This window comes from Schistocerca americana, chromosome 4 (assembly GCF_021461395.2).
Source record: "Schistocerca americana isolate TAMUIC-IGC-003095 chromosome 4, iqSchAmer2.1, whole genome shotgun sequence".
NCBI lineage: Eukaryota > Metazoa > Arthropoda > Insecta > Orthoptera > Acrididae > Schistocerca > Schistocerca americana.
Genome location: NC_060122.1, coordinates 606971108 through 606993755, shown reverse-complemented (window position 1 = coordinate 606993755; position 22648 = coordinate 606971108). Strand labels below are relative to the sequence as shown.

General features: G+C 41.8%; 1 protein-coding gene across 1 annotated transcript in view; it reads left to right on the top strand.

The window, feature by feature from the left end:
• Positions 1-14694: 14694 nt before the first annotated feature.
• Positions 14695-22648, top strand: part of LOC124612499 (phytanoyl-CoA dioxygenase domain-containing protein 1 homolog) — a 63138-nt gene continuing 55184 nt past the window's right edge. Inside the window, exon 1 of the mRNA XM_047140739.1 lies at positions 14695-14845. Within this exon, the coding sequence (XP_046996695.1) occupies positions 14822-14845 (24 nt within the window). The 5' untranslated portion in view covers positions 14695-14821. The remainder of the gene's footprint in view (positions 14846-22648) is intronic.

Below are 22648 nucleotides of genomic sequence, written 5' to 3'. Positions count from 1 at the left end.
GGCTCTTGCGAGGGGCTGACTGCAAATGTTCATTGCGTGCAGTTCCCGTTGCCCTGTTCTCTCGCTGACAGGATGGGATATACCTTCATTCACAGCACGCAACAATTCGTATTGGGTTTGGAAGCGATTTTGATTCAGAAGCCGTGAAACATCTCTCCGGCACTTCTTGGTCAGGATCTTTGTCCTACGACAATTCTGAAATCCTATTCCGTGGCCATGTATGTTACACCACTGCCTGTAGACGTGTTGAACAGTCTGCCGCTAAACTCCAACAAATCCAGCAACTTTAAACATCGTATGGCGATGGGCACGGCCAGACAATATTGCCCCTTGTTGCCACTCTGTCACGTTCTTACATTTACCCACGTTTACGTATAACGTCCGCTTGAGACATAAATGTCTCTGTGATCGCTACTGCCGTATGCTCACGTAGAGGCGGTACATGCGTGGTTGAGCATGTGACTCAATCGCTGCGCCATCTGTAAAGGCTTAGCGATTGATCTGCGGATGCGCACTGGGGTGACTAAATTTTTTGTCCGGCGAGCGTAGCTCCATCTTCGCGTTTTTCGGTGGTGGTGGTAGATCCACACCTTTCTGTTGCTTGCTTTGCTTCTTTGTTTATGACGATCGTAGAGATGCTGGATGTAGTCCTGTGGAACGGCTTGCCATGCCATTTCCACCTGGCGCCTCAGTTGGACCAGCGTTCGTGCTGGACGTGTAGACCGCGTGAGACGACGCTTCATCCAGTCCCAAACATGCTCAATGGGGGACAGTTCCGGAGATCTTGCTGGCCAGGGTAGTTGACTTACACCTTCTAGAGCACGTTGGGTGGCACGGGATACATGCGGACGTGCATTGTCCTGTTGGAACAGCAAGTTCCCTTGCCGGTCTAGGAATGGTAGAACGATGGGTTCGATGACGGTTTGGATGTACCGTGCACTATTCAGTGTCCCCTCGACGATCACCAGTGGTGTACGCCCAGTGTAGGAGATCGCTCCCCACACCATGATGCCGGGTGTTGGCCCTGTGTGCCTCGGTCGTATGCAGTCCTGATTGTGGCGCTCACCTGCACGGCGCCAAACACGCATACGACCATCATTGGCACCAAGGCAGAAGCGACTCTCATCGCTGAAGACGACACGTCTCCATTCGTCCCTCCATTCACGCCTGTCGCGACACCACTGGAGGCGGGCTGCACGATGTTGGGGCGTGAGCGGAAGACGGCCTAACGGTGTGCGGGACCGTAGCCCAGCTTCATGGAGACGGTTGCGAATGGTCCTCGCCGATACCCCAGGAGCAACAGTGTCCCTAATTTGCTGGGAAGTGGCGGTGCGGTCCCCTACGGCACTGCGTACGATCCTACGGTCTTGGCGTGCATCCGTGCGTCGCTGCGGTTCGGTCCCAGGTCGACGGGCACGTGCACCTTCCGCCGACCACTGGCGACAACATCGATGTACTGTGGAGACCTCACGCCCCACGTGTTGAGCAATTCGGCGGTACGTCCACCCGGCCTCCCGCATGCCCACTATACGCCCTCGCTCAAAGTCCGTCAACTGCACATACGGTTCACGTCCACGCTGTCGCGGCATGCTACCAGTGTTAAAGACTGCGATGGAGCTCCGTATGCCACGGCAAACTGGCTGACACTGACGGCGGCGGTGCACAAATGCTGCGCAGCTAGCGCCATTCGACGGCCAACACCGCGGTTCCTGGTGTGTCCGCTGTGCCGTGCGTGTGATCATTGCTTGTACAGCCCTCTCGCAGTGTCCGGAGCAAGTATGGTGGGTCTGACACACCGGTGTCAATGTGTTCTTTTTTCCATTTCCAGGAGTGTATAAAGGCTATAAAAAGGAGAGAGAGAGAGAGATAATCCTTGCGGACAATCACCATATAGTACAAGAAAAGGTAAATACAAGTTATTCAAAACAAATATCTCTAAAGTGTATCGTCTTGTGATTTCTAAAGATTAAAAATTGCGGTGTTGAATCTAAAACTGTCATGAATAACAGCGAAGAACATTTATGTCATCATATATTTTCTTCGTTTGACCACGGTTGTGATTCGCATGTTACTTTTTGTTACGCGACGTGTTAGGAATATTTTCATTATACGCGCAAAAGTGCACACAGCTTTAATCGAACCTGCACCTTTCGGAAACGATAACTCTTAATCAGTACAATTACGCGAGTACCGTCTAAATCGCATCCGTCATCACAAAAGTGTTTCCTGGACCTGATTTTTATAAAAGTGTAGACTTGAAAATGAACAGCATTGCACCACCGCTGGCTCGCAACAAATGAAAGAAAACAAAACAGGGACTGAACAACTTTAAATTTTAACGCCGTCAGCGTTACGAAATCTGAACGACGTAAGTTAATTAATTAAATATTAACAGGAAGAGAATTATTAAATTTTATAGATTAAATCATAGCAAGAATTTAAAGCATTTTAGCATAATTACGTTTCTTTGCATTAGTAGTTGAGTATCAGATACCATCATATCTATTTAAAAGACAGTGCGTAAATAAAATTGCCACCTTTTATAATTATTATTATAGCAAATCATGCGTACGGGTGTTTGCAGCAGGCGCCTGTTTCATGCACCCACGGTGACGAAAGCAGGAATTTGCACGCCAGTACCGCAGGTGCACATCCACTGAGTGGCCTTTTCAGATGAGTCACTTTTTATGCTGCACCCGCGTGAAACGTCTGAAAGCAAACATAGTGCAACAATAGTTGGAAGTGTCCAGGTCGGAGGGGGAACGTCATGGTCTCTGGAATGTTGTCGTGGCGTTCGTTGGGTGATCTCGTCGTTCTGGAAGGCACAATGAATCAAAACAAGTATGCATCTGTCCTTGAGGACCATGTTGTAAGGTTCTTTTTTATTTTTGACTCAATCACCTTTTTATAATACATTTATAACCGTTTGCGGCCTTCAAAGGCCATCCTCAGATGCTATGGCCGCCATTTGATGAAACAGTGTTGACAATGCATCAGTTACCGCCCATAGCATAAGATGGCAACCTCTGAAGGCCGCAATTTGTCATGGTTGTATCATAAAAAAGTGATTAAGTGAAAATTAATAAAAAATATCTTATTAGAAAGACTGATAGATACAAGTTGGTATTAAATCAATGGAGATTGCACTATCAGCAGTTCTATCTTTTTAAATCGGTCTTTCCACAGTATCAGAGAAGTTTAACGTACACAAATCAACGTGGGGAAGAGAGTTCGTAAATCCAAGAATAATCCCTACTACAGAGTTTGCAAATCATATGCGGAATTTAAAAATGTATTCCCTGCAGACCAAAAAGTCTAGCTGATAGCATACCTGAAGTCGACGATTAGCATCTCATTGTCACATCGTTAACCTATCAGTTAGTAGAAACAAATGGCTTACCACACAGATTTGACAAAGAAACTTATCTAACTAGGCAGGACTGAATCATAGGATTTATTACGAGGCATCCTATGTTGTATGTTCGCAAGCCAAAAAATATATGTGGTGCAAAAGCTATTGGATTCAGTAAACTAAAGTTAACAGTAACTTGGTAGCAGGAACTAAAAATAATTGTACATCCTTCAAAATGACATAAAAATATCTTCTTATTGTTGACTATTTTTCTTAAAGATTCCATATTCCTTAGTCTAAATTGTTCGTTAAACAACTTTTTGTCTTAGTTTAAGGTGATATTCGTAATAATTTCAACGTTTATGCAATATTTCACAAACAAACTACATTATCCCATTCTGCTCCATGGTTGTAGCAGAACGGGAAATATGCATGCAATTCTTTGAAAATATGTAAAAAATACTTGACCTATAGTTTTAAGTGATTTTCAAATAAGATATACTAGGTTTAATAGAAGGTGTTTTCCCTTATTTTACGATAATTGTTAAACATTAAGTATCCTGTTCCGCTCCGAATCCCCTGTGTGACACAGGTGTAGGTCGGCATATGGTGCGAAGGTCTCTTTAAGTTATAATTCAACGTCTATAGTTCTGTACTTGTTGTTTAAATTGATTGCTCGACACAATGATTATCAGAAGATTCTCTATTACTATCGGCCATCAGGAGTCTAGGCACCAGGGTTCACATGTAACACGGCTTGACTAACTGAGTGAGATAATTTTCAGTTCAGAGTAAGGTGGGTGCTTTCAATTAAGATAGGATGCACTTAAACTAAATCAGTGTCTGGTTCTACTGCCTGCCTTCTTTCCGTCCTTTCTGCTTTGTTCCACTGTGTCTAATACCGTCTTCCGAAACAGCCTGACAGACCTCATTGATAGGTTAGCTGCCAAAACGCAGCTGAGTGTATTCCGTTTTAAGAGATTATTGTAGGTTGCAAGAGTGGCTAGAAATTTTAAAGATTCCGTTGGAAGGAAGAAGATTATGGTTTAACGTCCCGTCGACGATGGTGTCATTAGAACGGGGAAAAGACTCGTATTGGGAAATAACAATGACCACCAATATGCGTCGTCTGGCGGTCTATACAGCCAGATGATGTCAGTAACAATGGAAGCCATATCAAGCATCATTTTGTACGATATGAAACACATAAACGGCTGTGTTTGATTAAAAGAGGTAACAGGGAAGACTCACAGACCGTTTGAGTAGTTCTTGGGTGGTTTGTTTTGCCAAGGTGAGTGCATTGAAGATGCTATAGATAACAAGTGTGAGGCATGAGAAAGGCACTGTGCGTCATGGAGAGGCGTATTCCAAGAGGAGTCAGAAGATATATTACGTTTTCCACAAATATCTCGTGTAGTGATTATGAAGAGAGTGCAATTTATTAAAAGCATTATGACAGTCGGCCCCACGAGTATATGCCTAACATACGATGACAAGCAGATAGAAGAAGTGGACAGTGTTAAATTCTTGGGATTACAGCTTGATAATAAATTCAACTGGGAGGAGCACACCACAGAGCCGCTGAAGCGTCTTAACAAATCTCTATTTGCAATGCGAATTGTGTCAGACATAGGGGATATAAAAGTGAAAAAGCTGGCATACTATGCTTACTTTCATTCCATAATGTCATATGGGATTATTTTTTGGGGCAATTCATCAAGCCAAGTTAAAGTTTTCCGGGCACAAAAATGCGCAGTAAGAGTTATATGTGGTGTGAACTCAAGAACATCTTGCAGAAGCCTGTTTAGGGAACTAGGGATACTAACCACTGCTTCCCAATATATTTATACCTTAATGAAATTTGTCATTAAAAATATATCACTTTTTCAAACCAACAGCTCAATTCATGGAATCAATACTAGAAATAAGAATAATCTTCACAAGGATTTAAAGTCACTTAGTCTTGTACAAAAACGTGTGCATTATTCAGGGACACACATTTTCAATAACTAGCCAGCAGCCATAAAAAGCTTAACAACCAATGATATTCAGTTTAAGAGAAGCCTAAAGGATTTATTGGTGGCCAATTCCTCCCACTCCATTGATGAATTTCTCAGTAGAACCAACTGATATATATATATAAAGTACAATATAACTTCTGCACAATTTCAGTGCAGTAATGTGTTCATTGTAAATAAGTGTGTGTGTGTGTGTGTGTGTGTGTGTGTGTGTGTGTGTGTGTGTGTGTGTAAGTACAATCTAACTTCTGCACCAGTTCAGTGCAGTAATGTGTTCATTGTAAATAAGTATTTAGTAGTTGTATTAACGTTTATTACATTATAAATAAATAAAAAACTTTTTTATTTTAAATTCAGTGCATTAGTATTTGTAAAATGATTCTTTCATATAGCGTTCATTAAAAAATGACGACCATGCCACTTGGGACCTGTGGAATGGTACATTAGCTTATTTGTTTGACTTGTAAATATTTGTCATGTTTTGTTGTTTTTCTGACATGTTCCACATCCTGGAGGACCCCCTCACTACGGATCAATCGGAATGAAAGTAAATCTAATCTAATCTAATCTTCTCAAGGACCATTCGCTCCGCAAATGGAATGGGAAGGAAGGGGAAATGAAACTTTGTGTATTAGGTACCCGCCACCACACGCCGTACGTTGACTCGAGTAGAATATCTTCATTGACGAGTTCCGCTTCGAATCGAGCCCCGATGATCAGCGAAGATGTGTCTGGACACAACCCGGACAGTGGTGGGATACTAACCTATAACCCGCCATACGACTCCACAAGCAGGAGTGATGCCCTAGGGTGTCATTTCTTTTCCCAGCAGGACCCCTTTGGTTGTCACCCGCGGCGTCCTTACAGCACAGCGTTACGTTGATGATACTCTACGTCCCGTTGTGTTGCCCTTCATGACAAGCCATCCTGGGGTTACATTTTAGTAAGATAATGCCTGTCTGTATACGATGAGAGTTTCTACTGCTTGTCTTCGTGCTTTACAAACTCTACCCTATAGGCAGGGCCTCCAAACAGTTGGGGATTTTCTGTAGTGTTGGCAGAAGAGCCAACACTGTTTTTCTAGAGGAGGCCGAAATGCACGCGTTTAATTACACGCTGACTGGCGTTAGGTCTGGAACAGGACAATATCTTGAGAATTGCAAATAAAGTAAGTAGTTGATGTAATACTTAACTTTAATCCACAATTGTAGAACATCTCTCGTTACGGTACATGCTTCATAATATTAATTATCAATTGAATACGGCGCCTTGCTAGGTCGTAGCAAATGTAGCTGAAGGCTATGCTAACTATCGTCTCGGCAAATGAGAGCGTATTTGTCAGTGAACCATTGCTATGAACGTCGGCTGTACAACTGGGGCCGAGTGCTAGTAAGTCTCTCTAGACCTGCCGTGTGGTGGCGCTCGGTCTGCTATCACTGACAGTGGCGACACGCGGGTCCGACGTATACTAATGGACCGCGGCCGATTTAAAGACTACCACCTAGCAAGTGTGGCGTCTGGCGGTGACACCACATTTTGAATGTCAATAAACTTCACCAGCAGCCGTATACTTAAAGATATTTTATTTCATTCTGAAAGCAACCAGTTTCGGCATTTCATTTTACCAATTTTATTTTGAAAGCAACCAGTTTCGGCATTTAATTTTACCAATTTTATTCTGGAAGCAACCAGTTCCGGCGTTTCATTTTGCATATTCAGGCCTCATATGGTTTATCCAAATAAACGAACTTCTCGTGTAGCGCCATAAATCACTGGATATCGTTAATTCTAATCGTTATAAAATTGCTTCATACGAAGACGTGACAACAACTGAGCCCACCTACAGTCCATGCTTTCAGAATAAAATAAAATATCTTAAAGTATACGGCTGTTGGTGAAGTTTATTGACATTGAAAATTACTTACCAGCCGATGTCCACTGGCCATGATGGACCAGCAGAGGTTTCGGGATTTTGACTATCCAACTCATCAGTTGAACAGATTTTGCTACGATATCCCTCAGGAGGTCATCCAACAACACTGTCAGTCAGTTATAAGCCTTATAACTGCTGGCGTAAGAGCCAGAGTTGGACAAACACATTACTGACTTGCTCAGTTTGTGAAGCTCTTTCTCTGGAATGAATCTTTCAATTTTTCTGAAATTGTAATCATTTGTCTGCCTGTACATGTACATCACCTCTACCGATTTCCAATCCATTCGGATAATTCCTTCGTGGTGCGTCGTTCTCTCTCTCTCTCTCTCTCTCTCTCTCTCTCTTTTTTTTTTTTTTTTTTTTCGTTGCCTGCTATGTATAGTAACAGGATCAAACAGTCTCCACATGTGCATTATGAGTATAACTGACACGTTACATTAATATAAAGACGTGGCACCATAACAAATGTGCAATGTTGACTCCGTTATACGAGACTTTTGCACTAAATGAGCTCCACATGTGGACGTAAACATCATAGATTGTTCATGATACACGGTATCTGTAGACAAGGAAGAGCCCGTACCGTAGCAGGCAGAAGACTAAACCGATACCATGCGTCAGGGCTTACAAGGAAGACAGTTCTGTCATATGGCTCTGCTGGGGCGTGTTGATTATAGCAGAAACCAGTGATCGATTAACAAACTGATAATATAGGTAAGAATAATTTGAATGAATGGCTAACATAAAAAACTATATATGATACAAATCATTTCCCTAAGTGCCACACAGCTGTCTATATGTACTTTGGAAGTGGCAATAACATACAAACTGTACAGGATGTTTCACAATTCATGTTACACGCTTGAAGAGGCTGTAGAGGAGACTTGATAGATCAAGTTTTAAATAGGAACCCATGTCCGGAAACAACATCCAACGACGCTACAGAGCGTCGAAGTTGTAGGTGCTGGCGCGTGTAAATGTATGTATACATACAGGGTGATTCTGTAATGACGCTACAAACTTTCTAGGATGATTGGGAAGGATAAATATATCAATATGAGATAAGGACCCCTGTACCGGAAACGAACAAATCGGAAGTTATAAGCGAAAACCGTCCTGACAGAGTGATTCTGTAATGACATTACAAACCTTCTAGGATGATGGAGAAGGATGAATATATCAATTTGAGATAAGGATCCCTGTACCGGAAACGAACAAATCGGGAGTTATAAGCGAAAACCGTCCTGATACCTCTGACAGTGGAATACATGTACTGGTCCTGTTGTTGCGAAGATTGTGCGGTAGGCAAGCTTCAGATGTGGTAGCGTGGACCAAAACAAGGTAAAAATGTCCAGTATAAGTGAGCTGTAAGGTGCATATCTGATGAACTCTGAGCACTTTCTCATGTTCACTCCTGTTAAACACATTTCCTCTATTGACAATTAACGACTTCTACAAAAATGCTTTAACATAAATTACTCATATTACTTCACTATTGGGATATAATATTCTAATAAGGAGTTGGATGGCATAGGTTTACGCACTTCTAATTTACTCCCAATACTGAATTACCTATAGACCTTCATATTATCCAGCTAATCCTCGGGCTATTCTTTACACATACGTTCACATACTCTCTTTCATAAGACGGAAGGACATAATTACCTCACTCTGTCTAACGTTGAATGTCAATAGGAGTGATTATCATAGTCACATACGGTAATAAAACATAACTAAGGGCCCCTACACATGTAGACCTCTGGCTACATGCTACTTGACCCTTAAGGGACTCTGAGTTGTGTCGGCATTTTGCTTCAAATTATCGGATAATGTAACATTTACAAGCTCCCTTATCATATTGTCAATCCTAACCTAATACGGGGTGTTCAAAAAGTCTCTCCGCAGTGCCGTATGATTGTTATCCGCGCGTGCCGTATGCCGCAGTGAATATACCGAAATGAAACTCAGTGAAATACAAGTTATTAATTTATTGAATATTCATTTTTACGTACAAATTTTCACATTCAGTGTTGAAAGTGTCCCCCCTGTTGTTGAATATACAATTCAATTCGTCTAATCATGTTTCCAAACACAAGCTGTAACATTTCTTCTGTAACAGAAGCAGTAAAAGTGAATATTGCGGTTTTCAATTTATCGATGGGTTTTGGACGGTTTTTATAGACAGTTGCTTTCAGTGCACCCCAGAAGAAAAAGTCAGGTGGTGTTAGGAAAGGCGATCGTGGAGGCCAAAGTCCCTGTGAAATTATGCCATCAACGAAAACATCAGCAAGCAGTGACATTGAAAAGCGAACTGTATGCGCGGTTGCACCATCTTGCTGAAAATAACCGTTCAGTATTTCACTTAACACAAGTTCTCCTATGAATGGGTAGGCACTGCGGAGAGACTTTTTGAACACCACGTATATATCATGTATAAAAAATATATGCCACGTATAAAACATTTTTCGTTTCAAGCAAATAATGATTCTATGCTGGTGACATACGTAGCTGATGTGTGGGCTGGTATTATTTACAGCCTTTCTTGCTTATTAAATAAGAATAATTTTCTCAGAATTACGAGAGGTTTTTCTTATTAAAGGTTTGTTTTGGACGTGTCTTTTACACACTATTTCTTAAAATAATGGTGAAAAGCCACTGCATGTTTCCCAACGGCTTCTAGAATCCTCTTAACATGGGACAAATTACTTTACAGGGTGATTTTTATTAATGTTTAAAAACCCCCAAATCGACGGGGATGACGCTGAGACAGTTAATTCAATATAAGACACATGGGTCGTTAATGTCGGGAAATGCCCCAAAAATGGATGAGAAATGTTGAACAGTTGAATATATGACGTCACCAAAAAATGTAACTCGCCGACGTGCAGCGGTTAGGCTTGGGTGTGAAGGGATAATTGAGCTTTGCAATATTCGCACTGGAGCAAACGGTGCAAATTTCGAACAGCTTTTGTAAATGAGATGTACTGTAAACGTGGAATAAACAAAATTGTTGTCCTCACTGTAAACAAGGCAAATCCGTTCTTAGTTTGTGTTTCTTTCCTTTTTTTACCCTATTTTTTGTTTACGGACATTTCTTAGTAAACGAACCGTAGGTTATTCACTGGTAACGGCGCATTTCGGAAGCTTATACTCATTTGCTTGTGACGCAATACGGTAGGCTTTGTTGTACTGTACCTTGCAATAAACCGGCGGAGACCGGTATACAAAATAATAAATCTTACCTCAAAGTAAACACATAATTATCTAAAGCAAAAAGTACTGCCTGCCAGATCCAAAACGCGAACCCTGAGCTCCACGTGCTGCAGTCGCGCACATGAGCATAGAGAGCTACACCGAAGTGAATGCTTGACTTGGGTTGGAATGATCGGGTGCGACAGACCGATAGGCTCAACCGCCGCACCTGGTGACGTCACATGTTCAACATTGTCTCCCACTTTTGGGCTATTCCCCAACCTTTGCGGTACCATGTGTCCTATGTTGAATTACTTGTCTCAGTGTACTCTACGTCGCTTCGGATGTTTCTAAACGTTAACAAGAACCACCCTGCGGATTTCATGAGAAAATTTATACTTCAGTGTGCCTGTAATTTTCTGTAATGGTATTAATAATAATCTGTAGTTCGTCAAATAATGACATGTGTAATAGAGACGTTATGTCCCTTCTAATTCATGCATTTTTGCCGCTGGATAGCACTTTTGTAACTTATTTTAATCCTACATAACTGTTATGTTATCCATTCATTCAAAAAAATTATTTATTACTGCACTTCGTCAAATAATGACATATATAAATTATATTACTGCCGCTTTCAAGGTACTTACAGACCGGTGTGTGGCTCGTAGGAAACTAATTTTAATCATTCATAGTCTTTCTTTAGTTATCCATTCATTCAAATTATTCTTACTATTATTACCATAGATCGTTAATTGAACAGTGGATTCTGCTATGATCAACACGCCCCAGCAGTGCCATCTGACAGAACTGTCTTCCTTGTAAGCCCTGACGCATGGTGTCGGTTAGTCTTCTGCCTGCTACAATATGGGAACTTCCTTGTTTACAGATAACGTATGCCATGAGCAAACTATGATGTTTACGTTCGCATGTAGAGCTTACTTAGTACGAAAGCCTCGTATAAAGGAGTCAACATTATATATTTGTTCTGGTGCCACGTCTTTAGAATAACATAGCGTGTCAGTTATGTTCATACTATGCACATGAGAAGAATCTTTGATTCAGATGCTACACATGGCACACGAAGATCACATAAACTTGGGTACGAATTGTAGTCTCAACTCTACTTTTTTATGACGTATTCATACACTGTATTGTATATATATCATCGTGATTTAAATATGCCTTAGAGATAATTTTACATCATTGTTCCATCAGGTTTTATAATAACCAATGCTGCTTAAAGAAAATTATGATGATGTGGCCCAACAACTGGTGATGTACATTAAACAAACAAAAATGTGATATGTCCTTTGTCATAAAACTATTTCATATTAACAGTTTACACAGAATTTTTTCTTAAATGTATCTGTGTATGTATTACATATCTGAATATGGCTAATTACTGTAGACTAAGCTAGTTAACAATAAAAAAATATACTTGCGATCTTGACCAATAAAGGATTTTACACTATGTGATCAAAAGTATCCGGACACCCTCCAAATGATACGTTTTTCATTTTAGGTGCATTGTACTGCCACCTACTGCCAGGTACTACATATCAGCGACCTCAGTAGTCATTAGACATCGTCAGAGAGCAGAGTGGGGCGCTCTGCGGAATTCACGGACTTCGAATGTGGTCAGTGATTGGGTGTCACTTGTGTCATACGTCTGTGTGCGAGATTTCCATACTCCTAAACATCCCTAGGTCCACTGTTTCCGATATGATAGTGAAGTGGAAACGTGAAGGGACACGTAAGCACAAAAGCGTACAGGCCGACCTCATCTGTTCACTGACAGAGAAGAGGGTCATAATGTGTAATAGGTAGACATCTATCCAGATCATCACATAGGAATTTCAAATTGCATCGGGATCCACTGCAAGTACTATGACAGGCGGGATGGTGGGAAATCTTGGATTTCATGGTCGAGGGGCTGCTCATAAGTCACACATCACGCCAGTAAATGCCAAACGACGCCTCGCTTGGTGTAAGGAGCATAAATATTGGACGATTGAACAGTGGAAAAACGTTATGTGGAGTGACGAATCAAGGTAGACAGTGTGGCGATCCGATGGCAGGGTGCGTGTATGGCGAATGCCCGGTGAACGTCGTCTGCCAGCGTGTGTAGTGCCAGCAGTAAAATTCGGAGGCGGTGGTGTTATGATGTGGTCGTGTTTTTCATGGAGGGGGCTTGCACCCCTTGTTGTTTTGCGTGGCACTATCACAGCATAGGCCTACATTGATGTTTTAAGCACCTCCTTGCTTCCCACTGTTGAACAGCAATTCGGGGATGGCGATTGCATCTTTCAACAAGATCGAGCACCTGTTCATAATGCACTGCCTGTGGCGGAGTGATTACACGACAATAACATCCCTGTAATGGGCTGGCCTGTGCAGAGTCCAGACTTGAGTCCTACAGAACACCTTTGGGTTGTTTTGGAACGCCGACTTCGTGCCAGGCCTCACCGACCGACATCGATTCCTCTTCTCAGTGCATCACTCCGTAAAGAACGAGCTGCCATCCCCCAAGAAACCTTCCAGCAGCTGATTGAACGAATGCCTGCGAGAGTGGAAGCTGTCATCTAAGCTAAGGGTGGGCCAACACCATATTGAATTCCAGCATTACCGATGGAGGGCCCCACGAACTTGTAAGTCATTTTTAGCCAGGTGTCCGGATACTTTTGATCACATAGTTTATCTGACTCTACAACTTCCTTCTATTCCATAGAAGAATTTCTGTTATTTTACTGTGAAAAGATGTTGGCTAGGAATTAATCTCATCTGTTTATGGAAAAAGAAGATTTAGAAAACAGTTTCGGAAATGAAAGTAAGTGGACTCATTCCTCATCATTATAATTTATCGTACACATGATCCATGCAACATGAAACTAACTTATTAACTATTTAACTAGCCACTTTTCAGACCTTAACGAAACTTTTTCTCGCTGACAGCGCCTACAAAATGATGAAAGTAAGAGGAATTTTTCGCTTACTACATTCTCGCTGTTCATGCAGTAAAACTTCAGTATCAGGCATTACATTTTAATTTACGAGGAAATTTTGTAAGACACTTGGTCGATAGTTTGCCCTGAAGTAACAGTCTCCCAAGAGCACGCACACATTCGATGTTATCGTCGGGTTTTTTAGTTGAAGGTGTTTCTGTGCGAGGTTTATCTTCAACGTGTTCTTGGCTTTCCAAAAATGAGTTGTGCCGGTAAAGAAGTTGTACTCTTGGTAAGTAATGTTCCCCAAAGGCCTATTTCAACTTTTGAAAGGTCACACTCGCGGATTCCCCTAGTTTAACAAATACTTCATGACATAAGCTTGCTCTAAATTCCGCTGTTCCATTTTCGTAACACAAAATTAAAATGCAACTTCATGACGGCGCTCTCAAAAATCACGTGATTACTGTACAGAGCTGAAACTCGGACTGAGCTTCTGGAAGGGATGGACACTCCAGTCTACACAAACAGACGAGCACTGTGTTGTCAGATCACTCGTAGTGTTGTCAGTCTCATTATTTTTCTCACACTCCTTCACTACTAACTATTCGCAACAAATTTTGTAGGAAGTATCCACATATTCCTCTGAATGCACTTGCAAAATTAGATTATTGTACGACGTAGTTCAGTAGACATGACTTTGCACAAAACACTGAGAAGCGACAAAAACTAGCTTTTGATTGAAACGGAGCGCAAATTACCCAGACTATACTCGTGCACTGTTAGATGATGAAAACACTTTGCGACTTCCAACAAACCTTAAGAATAATTTCAAATATTTTGTAAGCTTTATCACTTACTTGATTAACATCAAATATTTAACACATTAAATCATTTGTAAGGTAATCAGAATTTGGAATCTGTTTTATACATGAGAATTCGATTCTCTAAAGAATAGGGGATTTATTATTACCACATAATATTACAAAATAGAGAAAGTAAAAAACTTGCGCATTTCTTTGTTTGGGCATCATTAAGGGCACCTTGCCGGCGGTCATACTGACACGTGCACTGAGCAGTAAGCTCCGTGAGGCAGTTATAAAGTAGTGATTCGCCAGATGAAAAATTATGCGGAGGAAGTACGGCGAAGAGCCCTATTTTTTGCCTAGCGTCGATGAATCGTCGCTCTCAACTTCCGCGGGACGTCAGCGTTGCGAGAATGCCCCCTGGAGCCCGAGTTTCCCGAAACACCGCTGCGCGGCGCTGGGGTAGAGCGCGGTGTGAAGTTGTGTGGCAGCGCGAGCGCGCCGACTCCCGCCAGTTGCCGATGCACGACGGTTCTCATTGGGTGCCGCAGGTTTCATCTGCCTGAGCCTTCACAATGCACGACAGCATACGGACCAAGGTAGGTGCCAAACTCATTGTTGCATCGCGTGGCTCCTTACCTCAGCTTCATAAATACTTGTTTCCATCCTCGAGTGTGTAACGACCCGATTTCGAAGCAACTGCATTTTATACTGTGTCGTTAAGTTTTAATGAAAGGGACACATCGTATTTCATTCTTTCTGACCGTCAAAGTGAATATTCGAAGATAAACTTTCTTGGATAACGCTACGTGAACAACGGCGATTTGTCGTTTCCGATTCTGTTGGATGCCAGCACCTCTGTTGACAGAACACTATTATGCTTTAGTGTAGACGCGTGTTTCCACAAAAAAATGGTTTTGAAATGAGAAAAAAATTGGTAGTTCTTTCTGCAAAGAGATATAAATTCACTGTCTCAGATTAATTACTTACGTAATAGCAAACTAGTATTAGGGCACTTAATGTACACGTGCTGTGAAATGTTCGATAGACAACACTATGCCATTTTGTGATACTGCCATTTGTTCTTAACATTCTCTTCACGAACCGAGCGTGGGATGTGTGATCATTTCCGTGTCTCCAGCCGATCTGTAATTCCTGAATTTCTCATTTATAATCAGCTGAAATACTGAAACTAATTTTCTGCAACACTGTCAGAATATCTCCAGCATTTTCGTATAGTCATCACGACAGATAGAGATAGTAACCTCCTCTGTAACCTCTCTAACCTATTTTGGGCGTCAGAAACTGGAGAAATATTCCAGCACACGTCATACAAGCTTTTTGTAACAGTTATTACCAATGATGAACTGCATGTATTCCAGCATGCTACCAATGATCAGTAGACTGACAACCTCCTGTGTTTTAACTCCGTACGCTTTCTGTTTTATCTTTAACGTGAGCCTATTGCAACATCAGTGTAAATCACTGGAAAAAGCTATTTTGTGACTGCGTCCCAAACTATATAAAATAATAAGCAGTTCATTGTTAGTATATATGGAGAAATCAGATGGGTGTAACCAGACCAAGAAAGTCTCGTCTGTGTCCTAATACTGTGTGACACTCTCACGAGCTAGTTGAACCACGATACTTCAGATGAACTGGGTAATTTTCTGGTTTATAAGTAATGTCTTCGGCTAACCGTTCCTGTCGCAACACCTCATAGACGGCGAGAATGCATGGATATCATTCGTGTGATATGTCGGTTTGCGCCAGACAATCCCAAAGACTTTCAGCGCGATTCAATCTTCCGACTTTGCGTTTTCATAAGTGATTGCTGCTGAGTGTTCCTTCTGACAAGCATATTTACAGCCATGTGGACAAGAGAATTGTCATCTTGGAAACTAGGGCTGGCGATGGTAGGGTCCTCATTAGGATGTAGAACGTACGCCAAAACATGGATGTCCATCAGCTGGATGTAGCCATTCTGCTTAAAGGTATCAAACAGTCCTTTAGTGCGTAATGAAAATATCACAATGCCTTCATCAGCTTCCACAATACCTTACATCTACACCTTACAGAAGATTTGGTAAAGGCTAGAAGAACAAAGTACTGTGTTCCATTCACATTTAAGCTGAAATGCGATTCATGCACCTCCAAAGTACAAGGTTTGTGTCTATTCATCGACTGTAAGTGGACACGCTAGGGTGCAGGAGTGAAAACGGTTGGCTTGCGTGTAGTTCCAGTCATGCCCCTGCAATGAAAACATTTCCAATGCGTTCCACCGGAATCCATTCAGGGCGACAGTGACCCCTTATAGCAATTTGTTCTTTATATCGTAGCATTTTTAGCCACGCCAAGAGGAATATGTTAGCGGACCCATTCCTAAGATAATACTCAAAAATAGACGTGTAAAATCAGGCATTTCCCTTCTAGAATGAGGTTTGTTGTACCCAAAGACAGTCATATCCCTTTACCATTGCGCTTCATGTTACAAACGGCAATTTGTACAGACACTCTACTGTACTAATTATGAATTAAATATAGGTTCGCCTTTTTCCAAGTACACAATTATTATTTTCCTTTCATATCCAAACAAATTTCATCACAACAGTGGCATCTTTAATTGTTTTATCTTTCATTTTTCATTAAATAAGTAAATACATATTTTATTTGGGGTAAGAAATATATTACATCGCATTTTGAAGTTAGCTAAATAACTTATGCATTTTAGCTTTTATTTACATTGCGTGTGCTCTGTGGTGGCAAAACGAAATCAGCTATGTCATCTGCAAACATTAGGACTGTTAGGCTATCGACTGCACTGAATTTTCGTTTATAAACACAGCCTTTAAAATACATACTCCCGTAAAACAGTGCCGTATGTCCCTTTTTAGCCTTAGTGTCGCTGCGTTTAGTTTTCCTGCACTGTGGCTGGTTTTTATTTGCCAGCCAAATTGGGCGTCCTCCCTTGGCGCTCGAAACATTTGAACACTGTTCCCGACAGCCGAATCAATTGTGCCCTGTTACACCTTGTTAACTGCACGCGTTTATAATTTGATTCATTGTTTAGACTGTAGAGTATTACGTATGAACAATTGGTATATTTATTGATGCCACAAATCCAACTGAAATTTAATAGACATTAATGATCTGTGCTTTTGGTGCAATGTTCACCACAGGCTAAAACTGTACACCTTGCCAGGACTCGCACACGGATTCCCTACTTTTGCGTGCTGCGCTCTTCCTACCGTGCGTTTAGAAACTGCAGCAACAACCTAAACAACTATCCCTCGAAAGGTAATCCACAGTTTTGTTTTCAGTCAGTTGCTATTAATTACTGCAGACAATTTGCTTCTAAAACTTTCATACGTATCCGCATATACTTGTAATAAAACCATGGAACGAGGCGGTGAGACACTACACCTGCATTCCGAAGGGCGACAATTTAGATAGCCTGCTGGTCGTTCAGATTTAGGTTTGCACTGGTTTCACTAAGGCAAAAGCCGGGATACTATCTTCTAAAACAATAATTCCCCAATCCTTACTTCTCCACCCATTTCTCTCTATTTTGAGTTTGTCAGGTTTCATTTTTTGTTCACTCCGATATTAATCTGCCACATTCGATGTGTTCTATTTCGATACAGCGAGCCTCGGCTTTGAGCCAACTTAAGACACACTCTCCAGATATACATTAGTGTCCATTAAAATTCCGACGCCATGAAGACGACATGCAAGAAACGTCAAACTGATACGAAGTGCACTACATGCTTGCATTTCAGCGCAACCGCACCAAGTACGTAGACTAACATCATCAACATGCTGGATATAATGAAGGATTACGCAGCAGGTTTCTCATTCAGAAATCGCATTTGAATGTTGTTCTTTGGTGAGGGGATACATAGTGCAAAAAGGAGAGCGACTGCCAGCAAGTGTCACACTTCGACAATTGCAGGGTCTTGACCTATCTAGTATGGTTTATCGTTACGCAGTATTTGCTTCTCACGATGGTTAGAATTGCACGACTGTCATGCGAGCAACGTAGATAGTTTGAGCAACGAAAGGTACGTAGCGACTGGAAAAAAAGCGCAGGTCATTCACAGTTTCAAGAAGGGTCGTAGGACAGATAGACCTGCATCATTGACGTCAGTGTGTTGTAGAATTATGGAACGATTTATGCTCACGTACTATGACGTTTTTGGAGAACGAAAATCCCCTCTATAAAAATCAACACGCATTCTGCAAACAGAGATCTTGCGAAAATTCACTCGCTCTGTTCCTCCACGAGAGCCACAGCGCTTCAGACGTCGGCGCCCAGGTTGGTGCCATGTTCTTCGACTTCAGAAAGGCATTTGACACCGTCCCACACTGCCTTTTAGTGAAAAAATGTACAAGTTTACTGAGAACTGGACGACATTTTCGACTGGATTTAAAACTTTCTTGCAGATAGAACTCAACACGTCTCTCTCAACGGAACAAAATCGACAGATGTAAAAGTAATTTTCGGAATGCCCAAGGAAGCGTTAGTGGACCATTACTGTTTACAGTTTATATAAATTATCTAGTAGAAAGCATCGAAAACTCTTTAACGCTGTTAAATGCAGTTATCTATAACGTCGGAGGAACTGGCAGTTTACCTTGAACATAAATAAATGTAACACATGGCGCATGCATAGGAAAAGAATCCACTACTGTTAAATAGTTGGAAAAGCAGATTCGTAGGCAAAATCTTAAGGAAATCTAACTCATCCACTACAGATGTGGCTTACAAGGTGCTGTTCATCAATCTGAGACCCTTACCAAGTAGAACTGATAAAAATGGTTGAGAAGATCCAACGAAGAGTGGCATGTTTCGTCACGGGATCGTTTCGTCGGCGCGAGGACGTTACAGAGATGCTTAACGGACTCCAGTGGCTAATAGTACAAGACATGAGTTGTGCATCAAACATAAGTTTGCTATTCAAATTTCGAGAGAGTATTTTCGGGAAGAGTCGGACAACATATTATTTCCTCCCATATATGTCTCGCGAAATGACCCCGACGAGAAAATTCGAGAAATTAGAGCTAATACAAATGCTTGTCTACAATCATTCTTCCCACTCACCATTCGCGTATGGAACGGAAAGGGGGGATCAGTTGGTTGTACCAAAAGTAATCTCCGCCCCACACCGTCATGTGCCTTGCTGAGTATTCATGTAGATTCAGGGTTTCCATACTCAACTCCATGCAAGAGCTCAACGATACCACGTGACTAGCACCCGAGAAGACGTACGTGTTGTTTGTTCGCCCATGCAGGATCGTACAGGTACGTCACGCACCGTTGGTCACGAAATGGGCTTTTCGTAGCAATAAAAGTTACCACACCGACAGTACGATGGCGTCTTGGGCACCACAGACAGTCAGTATGACGAACATTGTTGCCACACCCCGACAGGGCAGCAGGGATGATACACCGACAGCAATGCGCCAGACAACACTGAACGCAGGGGTGGTACCACAACAATCTTTTCAAACGAGTCTGACAATAGCATCACGATGGATGTATCCATGTGTGGAGGTGCTGAGGAAAACGTTACCACGCTTCATTCATCATCGTCATACGAGCTCAGCATCCAGCATGATACTCTGCGATACCATTAGGTTCCTAATACCACTTCTGGTTCGCATAGCTCCTAATTAGGACAGCATGCGTTACACTTGTCAAGGGTGGTGGCTGTGCTGTAGCTTCGAAGTCTCCGTGACATTATCTTTCAACAAGATAACGCAAGACCACATTTTTCCCGTGTTATCCTGACCTAGCTCGATATAGAAGACGTTCTATTGTTACCCTCGCCAACACGTTTTCGAGATCTCTCGCCCACTGAAACCGTCTGGTAATGGGTTGTTGGGCGGTTGACATGCCACTACTCGGTGATCATGACGACTAATCAAATCTGGCACAAGGTTAAAACAGGGCGGAATGAGATACCTATACCTGTCATCCAAGTTCAGTTCGATCCAGTACCCAGCCGGGTTTTGGCCATTGTTGCTGCCAGAGGTTGCAGCCCTATGTGTTAAATTTCGCACCCTGTACACACTCAAAACACCTAAAACTTTAATCGTGTATTTTTTCTGCTATACTGTAAACACAGAATAAGTAAAATTTCGTTGTTTGCTATCTTTCCTGTTGTTGATACTTTAATGGCTTGTAGCGCACGTAAGCGAACGTTAACTATGATGTACTCACTGTTGAAATTTCTATTTATTTACTACAAGGAATCTATACACCATGTTCAATATTTAGTGATGGCTAGCGCATACAAAGTATTACGGAACATGTGTAGAATCAAGATAAAGAAGGAATAAGAAAAGGTTAGCACATCATCGAAATGAGAATTAATAATAAAAAGACAAAATCTATGGTGATAAGTGCAAGATAAGTAAGAACAACTATAAAGCTAGGATAAGAAGATATAGAACAAGTTAGTGCTTTAAGATATAGTGGAAGCATTATCACGGAAGTCATGAGATGCAGTAAGGAGGTAAGAAATGATTTAGTAGTTGCCAAAGTGGCATTTGATAATAAGAGGAGATTTCTATGTGGGAACATGAACAAGGATCTGAGGAAGAGGTTGGCGAGGTATTTTAGGTGTAACGTAGCGTTATACGGAGCCATGACATGGACACTGAGGAAAGAGGAAGAAAGAAGAATAGAAGTATATGAGATGTACGTTTGGAGGAGGATTTAAGGGATAAAATGGGGAGACAAATTGAGAAATGAGGTGTTGGAAAGAGAGAGAAATTTTAAAAGTAATCAGGAAGAGAATACACAAATGGCTAGGACATTAGATGGGAAGAGGTTTTCTACTGATTGATGCTGTGGAAGGAACATTGAATGGAAGACGAAGAAGAGGACGCAGAAGATTTCAGATAGTGAATAGTATAAGGCTAGAAAACAATTACAAGACGACGAAGAGGACAGCAAATGACAGGACTGCATGGAAGGCTGTATCTGAAGACTTGGCTTAAGGCCGCGCGTTGTGGCCGTGCGGTTAGAGGCGCTATGTCACGGATTGCGCGCCCCCCCCCCCCCCCCCCCCCCCCCAGTGGAGATTCGAGTCCTCCCTCGGGCATGGGTCTGTGTGTGTTGTTCGTATCATAAGTTAGTTTAAGTAGTCGTTATATGTCAGTTGTATATTTATCTGGCAGACAACTGTTGAGTGTCTGTGCAGTATAGTGTTGTTTTGGATGATTATGGAATACGTGGCTGAAATCGGTGACAGCGCGTAGCCTGCTCCACTTGACTAAGAGTCCAGGCGGACGGTGCGACTGGCTAGTCGCCATCATCAATACCATTAGTTTCTCCACCTGTGGGTCCAGAGCTTGACGTACATTCTGAAAGCTAAAACCGTTTTACGTGTGCACCGTAGGCTGTCAGATTTTTTTCAAACAGATGAAACTTTACTGTGTCCAGGTGAAATGAATAGATATCACACATACTGTAATCGTATACAGCTGGATTTTTTTTTGAAAGTCAAGTTTATTCAAACTGCGTTGGATTCATAGATAATTAACGCGGAGTGCGATTCACTACGTTAAGTGGAGGTCAATCTGATTTTCTCATAATTACTGCACAATGATTTTTTCACGTTGAGAACAGCGTCATACCGTGTATCTCAGAATGCTGCTGATTAGGATAGACCGTTCATATACTGAGATTTTAACCAGTCCTGGTATTCGTCCTTACGACTCGCTCAATGTTACATTTGTTTCTGGTCAATCTGTGTCATTGAAGTTCACGTACACCTTAATCCCTTTAGACTCCTCCTCGCATAACCTACACTTCTTAACTTTATCTATGTGGATGCAAGTGTTAATTTCCAGCCATACGTATTAACCAGAAAGTCATCCTTAACGGGAAACGCTGTGCAGTGCTGTTTCCCCAATGAATACACATGAGGTACTTACTGTTCAGCAGGCGATGTGTTAGTTATACAAGGGCTCCCGAGTCGTATCATCTGACGCACTTCTTATCGAGCCAAGTATAGCCTGAAGACGGACGCGACCTGTCAAGATAATCTCCAGGCCCTGACCCGCCTCAGTGGGTCTATAACAACAGCTCGATTACGAGTGTCAGAAAATTATTGAATGAGGTTTGTTGACTGCTCAGATGTCACGATCGACGTCTATGGTTCCATTCCCCAATAAATTGCTGATATTATCTGCTAATTTAGCTTATGGCGGGACACAGGATATTATTACACATTAAGCAGCAGGTGTAAAACCGTGCTACTAACAACAAATAGATGAAACATAGAACAGAAATAGTCGAAAGAACTCTCGATTAGCGTCAGGGCGTCCTTTGCATTGCCTGGATATGATGCTAAGCTACACTCCAGCGAAATATATTCGATGATTTGGATGTC